At 49.0% G+C, this 18,458-nt stretch overlaps 1 protein-coding gene across 7 annotated transcripts in view; it reads left to right on the top strand.

Annotated features, from left to right (window-relative positions):
• Positions 1–18,458, top strand: part of GRAMD2A (GRAM domain containing 2A) — a 42,276-nt gene that overhangs the window by 12,817 nt on the left and 11,001 nt on the right. For 3 of the 7 annotated variants that reach the window (XM_032244692.1, XM_032244699.1, XM_032244695.1), the window contains exon 1: positions 14,009–14,388. The exons of 3 other annotated variants lie outside the window; for them this stretch is intronic. In XM_032244692.1, coding sequence (XP_032100583.1) covers positions 14,308–14,388 — 81 coding nt within the window. In that variant the 5' untranslated portion in view covers positions 14,009–14,307. Of the gene's footprint in view, positions 1–14,008; positions 14,389–18,458 lie in introns of those variants that run through there. One more of the 7 variants, XM_032244693.1, reaches the window with a different exon arrangement.

Genomic DNA, 18,458 nt, shown 5'->3' with positions numbered 1-18,458 from the left:
GTTTCACTCTTGTTGCCCAGGCTGGAGTGCAATGGCATGATCTCGGCTCACTGCAACCTTCGCGTCCTGGGTTCAAGTGATTCTCCTGTCTCAGCCTCCTGAGTAGCTGGGATTACAGGCATCCGCCACCATGCCTTGCTAATTTTGTGTTTTTTACTAGAGATGGGGTTTGTCCATGTTGGCCAGGCTGGTCTCGAACTCCCAACCTCAGGTGATCCGCCTGCCTTGGACTCCCAAAGTGTTGGGATTACAGGCGTAAGCCACTGCGCCCGGCCAATGCACCTTTTTTTTTTTTTTTTTTTAACCCACTCGAATATTTATTTCTTTACACGGAGTTTCTTGATATGGATAACATTGAATAAAGGTTTGGTTTGGTTTTGTCCTTTAAGCCATTCCCAGCCATGTAGTCAGGGTGATGCGATAGGACAGCCTGAGCTTTCAGGCAGACCTGGGTTCACATTCTTGCTCCACAAGTTACTGCTGAGTTACTTACTACTGCCTCTGAGCCTGCCATTATCCATGTATCAAACAGACTCACATCTAGCCTGCTCTGGCTGCGTGATTGCCTAGTACGCAGTAGGTGCTCACTAAAATATACTTTCCCTGCAGCGCCTCTAACTTTGAGTATCTGAAATGTGGCTTCTTTTTTTTTTTTAATTTTTATTTTTTTATTGCATTTTAGGTTTTGGGGTACCTGTGAAGAACATGCAAGATTGTTGCATAGGTACACACGTGGCAGTGTGATTTGCTGCCTTCCTCCCCATCACCTATACCTGGCACTTCTCCCCATGCCATCTCTCCCCAACGCCCCACCCTGAAATGAGGCTTCTTAGTGATGATTCAGCTACAGCTCTAAGAAAAGCTACCCCTCTTTTTCTTTGCAAGGCACAAAGTTCACTTTTGAAAATAAACTTTTGGTGTTGAGATCATTGTAAATTCACATTCAATTTTGTGAAATACTACAGAGAGATCTCATTGTATTCTTCACCCAGTTTTACCATTGGGGGAAATGAATTGTAATAGAAACAGCTGAATAGCAATAGAAACAGTATCACAGCCAGAAAATTGACATTGATATAATCCATCTACCTTAGTCAGATTTCACTAGTTTTACATACAATCAGTTGGGTCTGTGCGTGTGTGTGGACCTGTATTTAGTATTGTGTGATTTTTATCATGTGTGGATTTGGCAAAGTTTATTTTTAAAACCAAGCTTCTTTTTCTGTTGGTTCTGAAAGTTTGCATATAGTGAAGACTGAGATTTTAGGAATTTTGAGGTGTCTGTTTGTTAGTAATATCGCAGTGCCTTTTGAACAATTGTTTTTCCTGCCTTCTCCTTCTCTTCCTTTTTAAAAATTCTTCTACTAAATGAAAATAGTTTGTTTATTCTGATTATAAAATTCAGGCAAGTGGCGCATGCCTGTAATCCCAGCTACTCAGGAGGCTGAGGCAGGAGAATTGCCTGAACCCAGGAGGCGGAGGTTGCGGTGAGCCAAGATCGCGCCATTGCACTCCAGCCTGGGTAACATGAGTGAAACTCTGTCTCAAAAAAAAAGAAAAAAATAATAATAAAATAAAATTCAGGCAAAGTGGCCAGGCATGGTGGCTTATGCCTGTAATCCCAGCATTTTGGGAGGCTGAGGCAGGTGGATCACGAGGTCAGGAGTTTGAGACCAGCTTGGGCAACACAGTGAAACCCTGTCTCTACTAAAATACAAAAAATTAGCTGGGCATGGTGGCAGACGCCTGTAATCCCAGCTACTCGGGAGGCTGAGGTGGGAGAATTGTTTGAACCCAGGAGGCAGAGGTTGCAGTGAGCCAAGATTGTGCCACTGCACTCCAGCCTGGGTGACAGAGCAAGACTCTGTCTCAAAAAAAAAAAAAAAAAAAAAAAAAAAATTATACACTTGTTAGGATAAGTTCAAACAAAACAAAGTATATAAAGAGTGAACTTCATCCCTTTATTTCTTCTCCTGGATGTAGTCACAATTGTTTGATGTATACCCTTAAGTATAGTTTTTTATGTTATAGATTATATCATACTGATCTGTACCTACTTTTCTTTTTTTTTTTTTGAGACGAAGTTTTGCTCTTGTTGCCCAGGCTGGAGTGCAATGGCACAATCTCTGCTCACCGCAACCTTCGTCTCCCGGGTTAAAGCGGTTCTCCTGCCTCAGCCTCCCAATTAGCTGGGATTACAGGCATGTGCTACCACGCCTGGCTAGTTTTGTATTTTTAGTAGAGACAGGATTTCTCCATGTTGGTCAGGCTGGTCTCAAACTCCCAACTTCAGGTGCCCACCTTAGCCTCCCAAAGTACTGGGATTACAGGTGTGAGCCCTTTTTATTTTTTAGACAGAGTTTTGTTCTTGTTGCCCAGGGTGGAGTGCAGTGCTGTGATCTCGGCTCACTCTACCTCCACCTCCGGGGTTCAAGCAATTCTTCTGTTTCAGCCTCCTCAGTAGCTGGGATTACAAGTGCCCACCATCACCCTCGGGTAATTTATTTTTTTTTCAGTATTTTTAGTAGAGATGGGGTTTCACCATGTTGGCCAGGTTAGTCTCAAACTCCTGAGCTCAGGTGATCCATCTGCCTCGGCCTCCCAAAGTGCTGGGATTACAGACGTGAGCCACTGTGCCCGGCCTGTACCTACTTTTCACTTAAACAATACATGTTGGACTTTTTTTCCATATTAGCATATATAGGAGCTCTAACCTACTCTTTGTATCAATTGCATAGGAATCCATTATATTGATAAAATACCATTCTGGTATTTCTGCTTTTTTTCCCTTGTTAATCATATGAATAATCATATGAATTTCCCATAATTGTTAATCATATGAATATACATTTTTGTCCATTTATTTCCTTACATCAGATTTCTTAAAAAGAGTTGTTAGGTTAAAGAGTTTGTATTTCTTAAGGCATTTGACGTGTATTAGGAAGGTTAACTCAGTCTTTAGTCTTATAATGGGGAATAATGACTATTTTTCACATTCTTGGTAATACTGAGCACTGTAATTTTAGTGTTTACTAGTAACATAGGTAAGATAGATTGTTTTGTAAATTGCTTGTTTATATTCTCTGCTCACTTTTCTATTAGGTTGTTTACCTTTTCTTATTGACTTGGATGAGCTCCCTACATATGAAGAATATCAATCCTTTGTCCATTTAAATTTTGATATACAGAAGTTTTAAATCTTTATGCAATTAAATCTTTTATGTGTTCTGGGTTTCATATCTTGCTTAGAAAAACTTTTCCTGATGTTAAAAAATATTCTCTTTTATTCTGGCTATTTATAGATTTAGAAAATATTTAGGTGTTTTATCTCCCTGGATTATCTTTTTGTGAATGGTGCGAGGTAGCCAGTTGCCCCAATACTATTTATTGGACAACTCATTCTTTCCTTACTTGTATGAGACACGTTCTTCATGATATACTACGTTGTCATATACACCCGTAGGTCATTTTCTGGACTATCTTATGTTCCATTGATTTAGTAATCTTTCCTAGGCCGGTTAATACCTCACTACTTAATTATTCTACCTTTGTTATTTGTTCTGACATCTGGTAAGGCAAAGCTTTTGGATCACTTTCTTTTTCAAAAATTTCTTGCTCTCTTTCACATGTGTGAACATGCACGTACATCCTGTTGGAACATTTACAAATTAATTTGGGGTAAATTTGCTCCTTTAAAACTTTGACTCAGGCCAGGTGTGGTTGTTCACACCTGTAACCCCGGCACTTTGGGAGGCCGAGGCAAGTGAGTGGATTACCTGAGGTTGGGAGTTCGAGATCAGCCTGGCGAACATGCTGAAATCCCGTCTCTACTAAAAATGCAAAAATTAGCCAGGCATGGTGGCACATGCCTGTAATCCCATCTACTCTGGAGGCTGAGGCAGGAGAATCGCTTGAACCCAACCTCCGCCTCCTGGGTTCAGGCAATTCTCCTGCCTCAGCCTCCTGAGTCGCTGGGATTACAGGCACGTGCCACCATGCCCAGCTAATTTTTTGTATTTTTAGTAGAGACGGGGTTTCACCATGTTGACCAGGATGGTCTCGATCTCTTGACCTCGTGATCCACCCGCCTCGGCCTCCCAAAGTGCTGGGAACGATTGATTTTTATGTTGATCTGTTGATCTTGTAAGCGTTAGAACAGTAATTAATTCCATGAGTTAATCGTGTGTCTGCCCCGTCACAGTTCTGCCTACTTCACTGCCCAAATATAAAAATATCTGCGCCACTTTCTTATGATTTGTCCTTGACTATGTGTTGTTTAGTTTATCTGACCATCTTCAAATAATAATCGTCTCCTTTTAACATGTAAATCAACCTTTAATTTATTTTCTCGCCTGTGTGCGGTGGCTGGAAGCTCCAGGGCAAGGCTGAGTAACAGTGGCGAGAGCAGGCATTCCTAGGAGGGCTCCAGCACTTAGGCAATCTGGAGTTCTCCCTGGAGGAGGAGGTCTCAGGACCCAGCAAGCTGCTCAAAACGAGGTCATTGGTCAGGAATCTGAGCGCTCGGCTGGAGCCCAGCCTGGGCTAAGCCGCATTGGCAGGAGCCTGGGCAGGGCGCGCTGCCAGCCCCCACGCGGGCGTCCTCAGCTGGGCCAGCTATCACGCCCGGTGCAGGCACTGCACCAGGAGGGGGCTCCGAGGCTGCGCACGCTCCCTTTCCGAGGGGCCCAGCAGGTGGGGGCGCGGCTGCTGCACCCTGACAGCTCCCCGGCCTGTGCAAACTCTGGCATTGATCACCAGCGCCCTTCAAAGGGTCAGCCGGGGCCAGCCGCGCGGGATCAGTGCGGGCGCCGTGGGCGTCGCTTCGGAGCCACTAAGTGTGGCGCTGGAATGGCCGGGCGGGATCGGGGCGGGCGCCGCTTCGGAGCCTCTAAGTGTGGCTCTGGAATGCTGGGTGTGGCTGCCTCGCCCCCTTTCCAGCCCTTTCCAAGGCAGGCGCAGAAAATAGACTTGTGGTTCCTGCCCGTGCTAGCCGAGGGGTGGAGGGGCTGCAGGTGAAGGTTGCTCGGGGAACTGGGGAACCCGGCAATGAGGCTGTGGTGAGGGCATCCCCTCTCCCTCCCCGACTGCAAACAACCTCCTGGGGAACCAGGAGAGAAAGACACAATCCTTTCTACCCATCCCCAGCAGCTCCGTGGTCTTTTCCTGTGAGGGAGGGCGGAGGGCAGGTTCCCAGGGGATGTGGCGCTGAGCTGGGCTTGGGACTCGGTTTCCAGCTGTGCTCAGCTGCATCCTTACAGCATCCTCGCTGGTGGACAGAGAGGCCTGTCTTCACCGTTCATCCCAGGGATGCAGTCACCGGCCTAGGAGGAGGAGTAGACCCCACTATGCACCAAAGTTGTCCTAACCAAAGTTACCCATGTGCAGTGGTAAATTCAGGGACCGTCTCTGAGTCCTGCTCTTACTTGGCCTCTCTTCAGACTTCAGCACTGCTTTCCCCTCGGTCTTTGGAAACACTCCTTTGGCTTCCATGACAGCCTTACGCCTGGTTTTCTACATTTTGTTTGTTTTTTAGTGGAGGCAGGGTTTCACCATGTTGGCCAGGTTGGTCTTGAACTCCTGATCTCAGGTGATCCGCCTGCCTTGGCCTCCCAAAGGGCTGGGATTACAGGTGTGAGCCACTGTGCCCGGCTTTTTTTTTTTTTTTTTTTGAAATGGAGACATGGTCTCACTCTGTCGCCCTGGCTGGAGTGCAGGGCACAATCACAGCTCACTACAGCCTTGAACTCCCCTGGCTCAGGTGATCCTCCCATCTCAGTCTCCTGAGTAGCTGGGATAATAGGTGTTCACCACCACACCCAGCTATTTATTTATTTATTTGTATCTTTTGTAGAAACAAGGTCTTCCCATATTGTGTGGGCTGGTCTCAAACTCCTGGGCTCCAGGGATCCACCAACCCAGGCCTCTGGAAGTGCTGGGGTTACGGGTGTGAGCCACTGCGCCCATCCTCTATTTCTTGGGTCACTCTCTCAGAATCTCTTTGCAGAACTTCCCCCTTCTTCTCCACACAACCTTTAAGATTGTGGTTCTATAGATCCCACACTTCTCCATTTCTTCTCTCCTTTGCCCTCTCCACCTCTTTGTCTTCATTGAAATATTGACATACCACAAAATTCACTTTTTTTTTCTTTTGAGACGGAGTTTTGCCCTTGTTACCCAGGCTGGAGTGCAATGGCGCGATCTCAGCTCACTGCAACCTCCGCCTCCTGGGTTCAGGCAATTCTCCTGCCTCAGCCTCCTGAGTAGCTGGGATTACAGGCACGCGCCACCATGCCCAGCTGATTTTTTGTATTTTTAGTAGAGACGGGGTGTCACCATGTTGACCAGGATGGTCTCGATCTCTTGACCTCGTAATCCACCCGCCTCGGCCTCCCAAAGTGCTGGGATTACAGGCTTGAGCCACCACGCCTGGCCCCAAAATTCGCTTTTTTAACGTGTACAAGTTACTGTTTAGTATACTCACAAAGTTGTACAACCGTCATCCCAAAAAGAAACTCTATATAAACCATTAGAAGTCACTCCCCATTTCCTCCTTCCTATCATCCCAGGCAACTACTAATCTATTTTCCATCTGTGTGGATTTCCTATTTTGGACATTTCCTATACATGGAACCATGCAATATGTGGTCTTCTGTGACTGGCTTCTTAGCAGCATATTTTTAAGGTTCTTTCATGTTGAACCTTAATTTTTAATTGGGTTATTTGTCTTTTTATTGTTGAGTTGTAAGAGTTCTTTTTTTTCCTAGTATGCACAGGCTGGAGTCCAGTGGCATGATCCCAGCTCAGGGCAACCTCCGCCTCCTGGGTTCAAGTGATTCTCCTGCCTCAGCCCCCGGAGTAGCTGGAACTACAGGTACGCACCACCAGGGCTGGCTAATTTTTGTATTTTTAGTAGAGACAGGGTTTCATCATATTGGCCAGGCTGGTCTCAAACTCCTGACCTTGTGATTCACCTGCCTCGGACTCTCAAAGTGCTGGGATTACAGGCATGAGCTGCCATGCCCAGCCAAGAGTTCTTTTAGAACAATTTTAAATTGTGGTTAAGAAAAAAAAACTCTACCAGCTGGGCACAGTGGCTCATATCTGTAATCCCAACACTTTGGGAGGCTGAGGCAGAAGAATCCCTTGAGGCCGAAAGTTTGAGACCAGCCTGGGCAACACAGAGAGATCCTGTCTCTATAAAAAATACAAAAATTAGCTGGGCTTGGTGGCCTGTGTTTTTACGATCACCTAAGCCAGGGAAGTGAAGCTGCAGTGAGCCATGATTGTGCCACTGTATTCCGGCCTGGGCAACAGCGTGCACAGTTCAGTAGTGTTAACTATTTTCACGTTGTTGTGCAATCTTCAGAACTTTTCATCTTGCAAAACTGAAACTCTATACCCAAAGAACAACTCATTTTCCCCTCTGCCCCCGGGCTCTGAAACCACCATTCTACCTTGTTTCTGTGAATTCAACGACTCTAGATACCTCATTTAAGTGGATTCATACGTTTGTGTTTTCATGACTGTGTTATCTCACTTAACATAATGTCCTCAAGGTTATGAGGGTTCTTTATATTCAAGATACTAGTCCCTTATTAGACAGATGATTTGCAAATATTCTCTCCCATTCTGTGGACTGTCATTTCACTTTCTAGATAATATTAACAGCATAAACATTTCTAATTTTGATGAGATCCAATTTATTTGGTTTTTTCCTTCTGTTTCTTATGCTTTCGGTGTCATATCTAAGAGATCATTGCCTGATAGGTCATAAAGATTTACACCTTTGTTTAAGAGTTTTATAGTTTTAGCTCTGATGAATTTTGGTTAATTTTTTTTTTTTTTTTTGAGACAGAGTCTCACATTGTCACCCAGGCTGGAGTGCAGTGGCGTGATCTCAGCTCACTGCAACCTCTGCCTCCCAGGTTCAAACAATTCTCTTGCCTCAGTCTCCCAAGTAGCTGGGACTACAGGCATGCGCCATCATGCCTGGCTCATTTTTGTGGTTTTTTTTTTGGAGACGGAGTTTCGCTCTTGTTACCCAGGCTGGAGTGCAATGGCGCGATCTCGGCTCACCGCAACCTCCGCCTCCTGGGTTCAGGCAATTCTCCTGCCTCAACCTCCTGAGTAGCTGGGACTACAGGCACGCGCCACCATGCCCAGCTAATTTTTTGTATTTTTAGTAGAGACCGGGTTTCACCATATTGACCAGGATGGTCTCGATCTCTTGACCTCGTGATCCACCCGCCTCGGCCTCCCAAAGTGCTGGGATTACAGGCTTGAGCCACCGCGCCCGGCCCCATTTTTGTGTTTTTAGTAGAGACGGGGTTTCACCATGTTGGCCAAGCTGATCTCAAACTCCTGACCTCAAGTGATCCACCCTCCTCGGCCTCCCAAAGTGCTGGGATTATAGGCGTGAGCTACTGCACCTGGTCAAATTGTGGGTAATTTTTGTACACAGTGTGAGCTAAAGGTCCATTGTTTTTCTTTTCCAAGTGGATATTCAGTTGTCCCAGCATGATTTGTTGAAAAGCCTTTTCTTTCCCCCTCCCTCTTGGCATTCTTGTCGATAGCTTCCGTTCTTCGTGTGCCCACGTTGCCTGGCGCAGCCTTACCAGCTCCTCTTCTCACTTATGGGCCAGTAACTCACAAATGTATCCCTCCTGCCTAAACCCTTCCTCTGAGCTTCTTATTCATATATAGCTTGACATCTCCACTTAAATGTCTCTCACCCATGTTCAAGGCTGAACGCGTGACTGTTTCCTCCAACTAGGCTTTTCTTCTAGTCTATTTTTACCCTGTTTATTCTCAGCATAAGAGCGCACTGTCCTACCCGCGTAAGCCAGAAATCTAGTCATACTTGCCACCTTCTTCTTTTTACCTCTCATCCAATTCCTCACCAAGTCAGATAGATATTATTTGGAAATATATATTCCGAAGCCATCTCTGGCCCTCCATCACCACTACCACCCGGTCCGAGACATCATTCCGCCGCTGGGCTACAGCCATGCACCTGATCTCTCTCCACGGAAAACTGTGAACACACACAAAGGATGCGAGAGTTGTACAGTGCATCCCCATGTACCCATCGCCCAGCTAAAATAACTATCAACCTGAGTCATTCCTGCTTCATCAATATTCACCCTCTGCTCTCCTGCCCCACTTCCAGGGGATGACTTTGAAGCAAATTATTTATTTATTTATTTAGAGACGGAGTCCTGCTCTGTCCCCCAGGCTGGAGTGCCGTGGCACGATCTCGACTCACCGCAACCTCTGCCTCCCTGGTTCAAGCAATACTCCTCAGCCTCCCAAGTAGCTGGGATTACAGGCAGCTAATTTTTGTATTTGTAGTAGAGACGGGGTTTTACCACGTTGGCCAGGCTGGTCTTGAACTCCTGACCTCATGATCCACCCGCCTCAGCCTCCCAAAGTGTTGGGATTATGAGCCACCACGCCCGGTCGCCCGGTCTTGAAGCAGATTATTGACACACAAAGTTGATAGTATACTTCCCTGTTTAAATCTCTTCACTGGTTCCCCACTGCTTTGAAGATAATGACCAAAACCATTATGGAAGCCCAGGGGCCCTGTGTGATCTGGCCCTGCCAACCCCTCCAGCTTTGTTGCTCACCGCTTCACTGCTCACCTCTGCCCTCCAGACCCAAAGGTTCTATTTAGCTTCTCCACACATGCTGCGCACTTCTGGCCTTGGGGCCTTTGTACATGCCAACCCCCCCACAGTGAGCCTCTCCACCCAGCGTCCCCCTTCTCCATCTGGCTAGCATCCCTTGGAGATGAACTCCAATGCTGTGCTTCTTCACAAACGTCTTCCTTGCCCTCCGTGGTTGAGTCAGGATGCCCTGATAGAGGTCCCTCCTGGGATGGGGGTTCTTCTGACCACAGAGGGCCAGCGGCCATCTGCAGTTTATACAGTTCCTGGCCTCTGCTTTCTTCCTTCAGACAACACTTGTTGTCTCTCCTGGGCTGTGACTTTCGTGCCCTTTGCAGAGGAGTCACTGAGGCCCAGAAAAGAAGAGTGGCTTACTCAAGGCCCCTCAGCAGTGCAAAGCAGGTCCAGGCCTGCATCCTGTCTTCTGTCCCCAGCCCCAGGCTCTTTCAGGACCCCAAGACCCTTCACACTTGCCTGTGGTCCTGAGAAGAGCCTGATGGGTCCACAAAGCCAGATTGATGCTGAGGTGGGTGTCCCAGGGTGGTTGGGATAGGCTATCTGGACAGTATCCACGGGGGGACAGAACTGACTTGTCCCCAAAGTAGCCACAGCCCCTGGCAGCCCTGAGTGGGGGCATCTGAGCGGCTAAGCCTGTCTGCGCCTCCCCCACCACCCACTCAGCAGGCCCAGCCGGATGGCGGCCACCAAGAGCACAGGGGCGCTCTGTTCCTTAATGAATGCAAGTCTGTTTTTAGACCTGAATGACCAGCTTCTTGTCTGGAAATGGCCAAGCCCCAAGTGGCCTGCCAAGAAAAAGTGGTCTATGAGCAGACCCAGGGGTGCCAGCTCAAATAGATGCCGCTCCAGCAGTGGGTACGATGGGCCGAGGCCAGCAGCCGGCAGGGTACTCTGCTGGGCCGGCCCTGTGATCTGGCCTGGGCTTTGCAGGAAATCCTGGATGTCCCCCAGGAGGAAAGCTTCCCGTTTCAGCTGTTTGTCCCTGTCTGTCTCCGTGGCGACTGTTCTCACTCCACAGGCCTTTAAGCTCTGGGCAGGAGAGGGCAGCAATTGCAGTCCTCTAACCTCTGGTGGAGAGAGGAGAAGAGAGAGAGGGACCCTGAGTGTGGCTGGGCCTGAGCTGCGGTTGTGCCTCGGGCCCATGAGTGCCGGAGGCAGTCACTGGGTGTGGCCCAGGTATAGAGAGGGCCTTGCTGTGGCTGGCTCCTTGGGCTGTAGTCCCAGTGGAAAGATTCAGGCATGGAGGACATGTATGGAGCTTTCTGGGTGCCTTTGAGGCCCAGTGGTGCCCCCATCTTCACTTGCTGTGGGTAGGTGCCTCTCTAGGTATCCTTCAAGGACGTGATGGTACAGAGGCTGACACAGGGCTCAGTGGTGCTAGTGGGGGGGTGTGCTGCTCAGTGGGCAGGGCTGTGAGTGTCCCCAGCTCCACCCCAGACTGAGTCACAGTAGCCCTGAAGATCTGCAGAGCAGAGAGGGGATTTTTTTTTCTTTTTGCCATCTTGTAGAGATACAAACTCAGAAGGAGTTCATGGGCGTCCCAAGGGAGCAGACCCTGTTCGCGCTCTCCTAGACTGGAGGCCTGGCCCATGGCCCCCTGCTTCTCTCTGCCTCCTGCCCCATCTTCTCTCGCTCTAGAACCAGTCTCCAGGGACACCCAGAGGTTCTGCTCGAGGGCAGCAGCAGCCTGCGCCTGCCCGGCTCTCTTGCCTGTCCACCCCTGGCTGCACACCTCCACATCTTGGATTTCCCAGTTAGGATTCCTTAGGAAGGGAATCTGATGAGCCAGCTCATCTGTTCACTGTAAAGAGGCTGCTGGTCAGCTTGCGATGGCTTTGCCTGGGTCTGGAGCACACCCTGCTTCCGCCGGCTGTGGCCGGGGTCACTTGGTAGGTCTTAGGAAGACAGGCCTCTGGCCCTCAACATCCCCGCTTCATCTCAAAGCTGTTACAGGCAGTGAAGGGAGAGCAAGCCCGTTCCTGGCCTGGGTGTTCTCAGAACCCTTCCTGGAGCTTAGGATCGTGGCGAGGCTGAGTTCCTGCCCCTCTGGAGCCCTCTGCCAGGGTAGCTGAGTGGGACCCCAATTCACTAAGCCTCACCCCATGACAGTCAGTATGAGTGAGATTCAATTATGAGATTTTCCTACCCTCGTCCAGTCAGTGGAAAGGACAAAGCAGTTGTCCTAGATATAGAATGTCACCTGAGAAAATAAAAAGGGAGGTGGAGCTTCCATGAAAGTGCAAGACATTATTTTTGCAAAAGAAGGAAATTACCTTATGAGCCTGCCTCTCTCCGTAGAATCCAAGTGTGCCATCCGGAACGGTCTTCTCACCCAGTTTCTGACTGTGAGGGGGACTGTGGCCCTGAGAGAACATGGGGAGTCTCTCAGGAAGGACACAGCATGGTTCAGAACCAGCCTCCGTCACCTGGAAAAGCTTGTCTTCTGACTTCCGTGGTACAACCTAGGAAATGGGCTCCCAGGCCTCAGAAGATGAAGGAAATCTGCCTTGCTAAGGACGTTTCTGAAGCTCAAGAGGGCCAGGGTGAAGGCTCAGGAGTGTCAGGACCCCAGATCCAGAGCCCAGGCAGGTGGATTGGCCTTGGAGAGCAGCCACAAGGAAGGGAGGGGTGGGGGCAGGACTATTCCTGTGGTTTCTTAGTTGGCTGGGGGTTTACAACCACCTGGGAGCCTTTAAAAGTTAAAGCCAGCCAGGTGCGGTGGCTTATGCCTATAATCCCAGGACTTTGGGAGACCAAGGTGGGCAGATCACTTGAGGTCAGGAGTTTGAGACCAGCCCGTCCAACATGGCGAAACCCCATCTCTACTAAAAATACAATAATTAGCTGGGCATGTAGGCACATGCCTGTAATCCCAGCTACTCAGGGGGCTGAGACATGAGAATCTCTTGAACCCAGGAGGTTGAGGCTTCAGTGAGCCGAGGTTATGACACGGCCCTCCAACCTGGGTGACAGAGTGAGACTGTCTCAAAAAGAAAAAAGAAAAGCTGAACACACACCTGTCTTGTGACCTAGCACTTCTGTTCCTCAGTGTTTACCCACAGAAGTGAATACTTGTGTGCACAAGACTCGTACTAGAATTTTCATAGCAGTTTCATAAGAGGCAAAAACTGGAAACTGCTCAGATGTCCATCAATAGTAAAACAAACAAATTGTGGTCTATCCATATTTCAAACGCATTGCTGAATAAAAGCAGACACATACACGTGTACGTATGGAATGACTCCATTCACATAAAGTCCCAAAAGAAGCAAAAGCACTCTGTGGTGTTGGCTTCAGGCCAGGAGTTCCAGACTAGCCTGGGCAACATAGCAAGACCTTATCTCTATTAAAAAAAAAAAAAGAAATAGCCAGGCATGGTGGCATACACCTGTAGTTTCAGCTACGTGGGAGGATTACATAGGAGGTTCACTTGAGCCCTAGGAAGCTGAGATGATTACACCGCTGTGTTCCAGCCTAGGCAACAGAGCAAGACCCCATTTCTTTAAAAAAAAAAAAAAAAAAAAAAAAACCACAGCAGGTGATTCTAATGTGCACCCAGCAGGCTACACTTTAGAGTTAAAAGGAGAGCGTCCTTTCTCCCTGAAGTAGGAGGTGAGCTGCGTGAGAGGTGAGGTGGAGCAGGGAGACCTTGGTGGGGGGATCTCCTTGGTGGGGGGATCTGGAGCAGCCACTAGAGGGAAGAGCCGAGGTTCCCAGCCTACTGAGCCCCAGTTTATGAAGTTCTATCCAGGACCCATGTCCACAAAGCTTCCTATCCTTGGATGGCCATTTCCGTGGTTTCTGAGTTTGTACTGTCGGGACCTGCCACCATGATGTGTTTTTGTCTGGAAGAGAACAGTGTTGTTTTCAGGTCTCCGCTTGGAGCTCGCTGGGCCGAGCGTCCTGGCTGGCTGCACAAGAGGGTGGAGCTGTCTTTGGCCTGGCCTTGAGAAGAGCTGGCAGGACCCACAGGGTCCACAAGAAGTTAACTTGGGAGAGTGCGGTCACCTCCAGGAGGAGGGGATGCCCAAGGGGACCACCCCACCCTGGCGGAGGGGAAGGCCCTGCCTGTGACCACGCAGGCCCGGCTGTTTGTGCTTCGGCGTCAGCCACAGGCTTGGCCACTGCCAGAGGCTTGCATGAGTACTGGAGGGAGGTTTGCCCTGTGGTTAGGAAGGGCTGGGCATGGGGAAGGGGGCTGGGAAGGTGGGGGAGTGTCGCCAGGGTATGGCGAACCCAGGGGCATGCAGCCCAGTGGTGGCAGGAGGGGCCCGCCTGTGCTTTGACTCAAACACCCCATCCTGCCTGGGCCCTCTATTCTTTTCTTGCATCTCCTACCTCCCATCTGAGTTCCCCTTTGATCAGTCAACCATCATGGGCTGAGTGCCTTGAGGAACCAGGCCAGGCCTCCTGGAGGGAAGGGCCCTGCTGTGGGGGATCCTGTCAGCTCCTGTCCAGCCTCTCCCCTCCTTTCCTGCTGGGTGTGTCATTCTCTCTGCCCCCTCACTCTGACTGCCTTGCTTTTTCCTGTCTCCCTTTTGGGGTGTTACCTCTCTTTCCCTGTCTCTCCTTCCTTCATTCAGCAAACACTGGGTGCTGGCTGCATGCTGGGGATACAGAGATGTATGGGACACACCCCTGCTGGAGCTCAGAGTCAACTGGGGGACACAGATGTGTAAACAGACAAGCAGAGTCTGGTGTGGTAAGTGCTGGGGCAGCAGCCTGCAAGAAGGGACAGTGGACCACAGAAGGGGGAGTGAGCCCCTGTGCTGGGGGAAACCAGGGAAGACTTCACAGTGGTGGTGACATTTCACCTGGGGCTTGAAAGATGACTGGGAACTCCCCAGGTAGATAAGCACGAGAAGGGTAAGCAGGTGAGGTGCTCAGGGGTGAAGGGCTGCTTCGCCGTGGAAGCGGAGGCGCTGGGCTGCACTGTGCGGTGGGGGGGATGTCGGGGATGAGGCTGGACAGTAGGAAGGTCTGGGGGGCCAGCTGAAGAAGTGACGGGAACTGAAGAAGGAGCGTCAGCAGGAGAGTGACAGGATCAGACCCGGGCCCCAGCTGGCCCGCTGGGCAGTGTGTACCCGCATGGTCGGAGGCAGGTTCAGTCAGGAAGCCGTTGCCAGCATCCGGGAAAGGGACTGTGACCTGGGTTTGCTAGTGTAGCAGGAATGAGAAAACAGATGGTTTCCTGGGTTATCTTGGAGGGACCTGAGGGCTTGATTGGCTGTGGGGGTGGGGAGAAGAATGAGTGGAGTATTCTGGCCTGGGTAACTGTGGGGAGGCTGGAGCCTTTCACAGACACTGGATGTTCAGGAGGAAGCGGGTTTGGGGGCTGCTGCTAAGCTCACCTGCATGGATGCGTCTAGATGGCAGGGTGCGAAGCTTGGGAGGGCGTAGGTGTCAAGGTTACAGAGGTAGCCTTGGGAGCATCTACCTGGTGTGGGTATTTGGAGTCTGGGGAGGTGTGCACCATGAGGTGAGGCACCTAGCCTCCTGTGTATCTGGGCTCCCCACTCACTGCCCCCTCCTCTCCTGCCCTGTCTCCCCATTCTTGACATCTTCCTGTGCTGGGTGCCCTCCCTACCCTCTGGCAGCTCCTCAGACTGGGGGACCCCCTACCTGGCTCATGGTGTGAAAAGCTCAGGGAGTACTTTTTGCCGAATGGGGCTGGAGAGCAGGCAGACACCTGTTGTGCCCTCTGGGGAGGGGCTTTCCTGCCTCCAGACCAGGCTCAGCTGGGGGAAGGAGCCTCATCTGAGGATTTCCAATCTTTTGTATCCCCGTTAATGTCAAAATACTGCTACTCCACTGCTCCATACCTCTCTTGACAGAAATTAAGAGTTTTTTGTGGCTTCCAGGACCGCTGACATGAACTCCACAGTGGGGGTGTGGAGATGGGACAGATGAGAAGTTGTGGTTCACGACCCACAGGCATGAACATCTAGTGTGAGGAAAACAGGAGAACTGACAGCAGCTGCCTGCAGGGTGGGGGACCAGGCTGAGCCTATGCTCTTAAAGCCTCCTTGGCCCTCTGGGTCCAGGCCCAGCTGGTCACTGGGTGTCCCCTGCCTGACTGGTTCTGCTGGTGAGTGCTCAGTCACCACTCTGCCCCAGACTTCATGTGGCACTGCTCCCACTTCATTTTCATTCATCAAAATAAACACTATAGGGGAGAAGTCACTGCTATTTAGTGGAAAGTGAACTGAAGATCGTTTTGGCAGTAGGCAGGGTCTCTGAGCCAAGAGCATTATCAGCAGAGAGAGAGGAGGGACTGGGTCCAATGGGCAAATGTAAAGGAGTGGATTGCAACCATCCCCTTGGCCACATGTAAAGGATTTTTTTTTTTTTTTTTTTTTTTTTTTTTTTTTTTTTTGACAGTTTCCCTCGTAGCCCAGGCTGGATTGAAGCACAATCTGGCCCAGGTTTAAGTGATTCTCCTGCCTCAGACCCTTGAGTAGCTGGGATTACAAGCACTTATCCCTATGCCCAGCTGATTTTTGTATTTTTAGTAGAGATGGGTTTCACCTTGTTGGCCAGGCTGGTCTTAAACTCCTGACCTCAGGTGATCCACTTGCCTCAGCCTCCCAAAGTGCTGGGATTATAGGCGTGAGCCACCACGCCTGGCCAGGAGTTGGCTTTTAATTTAAAGAGACTTGAAAGTCGGTTGGGCTTGGATTAATATTCTTCTTTAGAAAGAAAGAAAAAAAATAAAAAAAATTCTTAATAAAGAATTTACAGGGTGAGCATGGTGGCTCTTACCTGTAATCCTAGCATTTTGGGAGACCAAGGTGGGAATTACCTGAGATCAGGAGTTCAAGACCAGCCTGGCCAACATAGTGAAACCCCAACTCTACTAAAAAAAAAAAAAAAAAAAAAAAAAAAAAAAAAAAAAAATTAGCTGTGGTGGCAGGTGCTGTAATCCCAGCTATTCAGGAGGCTGAGGGACGAGAATCGCTTGAACCAGGGAGGCGGAGGTTGAGATCATGCCACTGCACTCCAGCTTGGGCAACAGAGTAAGACTCTATCTCCAAAAAAAAAAAAAAAATAGCCAGGCATGGTGGCTCACACCTGTAATCTCAGTACTTTGGGAAGCTGAGGTGGGTGGGAGGATTGCTTGAGCTCAGGAGTTTAGGACCAGTCTGGGCAACACAGTGAGATACTGCGTTCCTGCCCCCTGCTACAAAAAATTTAAAAACTGAGCCAGGCATGGTGGCGCATGCCTGTAGTCCTAGCTACCTAGGAGGCTGAGGTGGGAAGATCATTCGAGCTCAGGAGGTTGAGGCTGCAGTGAGCCAAGATCGCGCCACTGTACTCTAGCCTGGGTGACAAAGTAAAACCCTGTCTCAAAAAAAAAAAAAATTGTGTATAAGACAATTCTTGCTGGGCGCGGTGGCTCAAGCCTGTAATCCCAGCACTTTGGGAGGCCGAGGAGGGTGGATCACGAGGTCAAGAGATCGAGACCATCCTGGTCAACATGGTGAAACCCCGTCTCTACTAAAAATACAAAAAACATTAGCTGGGCATGGTGGCGCGTGCCTGTAATCCCAGCTACTCAGGAGGCTGAGGCAGGAGAATTACCTGAACCCAGGAGGCGGAGGTTGCGGTGAGCCGAGATCGCGCCATTGCACTCCAGCCTGGGTAACATGAGTGAAACTCCGTCTCAAAAAAAAAAAAAAAACAATTCTTACAGACAATTCACAGGTGAAATTCCAGTGGCCAATAACTGGAAAAAAGTGTTCAACCTACCGCTAAGCAGAAATACAAATGAAAACAACATATTTTTACCTATTGGATTTGCAAAGGTGAGCAAGAGACAATATCCAGAGAAGGGCCTGAATGTAGGGAAACCCTCATATCATGCTGACGGCTGGGTTAACTGGAATAACATCTGTTTATTCTCAGTCCACTAATTTCACTTTTGAGAATCTATCCCAGAAATGGAAAGTGAGTGACATGGATAATTCCTCATGAAATCGGGTTAAGCATGCAAATTATAGGTTATATAACCATTTACACAGGTTGTATGTTTACGCATACATTTTTTCTTTGGGTGATTTTTGGGGAATCTTATAGGTGACTTTGATTATATATATATTTACATATTTTCTATAATGAGCTTTAAAAATCAAGGGGGGAAAAAACCTCTGTGAAATGTGACATGATGAAACCAAATAAATCCAGAAATCAACTTTGAGAGTCAAAGGGTCAAATCTCTAGCACAGTCTGTCCCTTCACGACTGTGGTAGGTACATGTTGATATATGTGGCAAAATCCTAAGATTGAGGACAGAGGTAAGCAGGCCACATGGCCATGGCTGGGCTGATTTTGCGGGTGAGGTCACCTGGCTCTTCACTGTGTAATACTTGAGACAGGCTGTCCCTTGGCAGGACTCAGTTTCTTAATCTGTTTAATGGTATGGGGGCGGGTGAGACTAAATAAATCTCTGAGGATCCTGGCAGATCTTGGGTAGAGGCGATAGCTCTGTTCTTGAAGAACTTTGAGAGCTTTGACCTGCCTGAATTGTGGAGCAGAGTGTGACTGAGCATTGAGGTTTGTAAGTTTCAGGCTCCAGCTCCTAATCTGTTGTGGGACCTCAGCACTTGACATTGTTACCTATTCCTGACCACCACTCTGGCCCAGCATGACCCTGCCTCTCAGCCACTGTCTCTTTTTTTTTTTTTTTTTTTTTTTTTTAAGACTTGGTTTATCATTGTTGGGGGGGTCTTGGAATCCCGACCTCAGGTGATGTGCCTGACTTTGCCGCCAAAG

This window comes from Sapajus apella, unplaced genomic scaffold (genome assembly GCF_009761245.1).
Source record: "Sapajus apella isolate SASKATOON/1434 unplaced genomic scaffold, GSC_monkey_1.0 scaffold55, whole genome shotgun sequence".
In the NCBI taxonomy this organism is placed as follows: Eukaryota; Metazoa; Chordata; class Mammalia; order Primates; family Cebidae; genus Sapajus; species Sapajus apella.
This window is presented reverse-complemented; position numbering and strand designations above follow the sequence as displayed.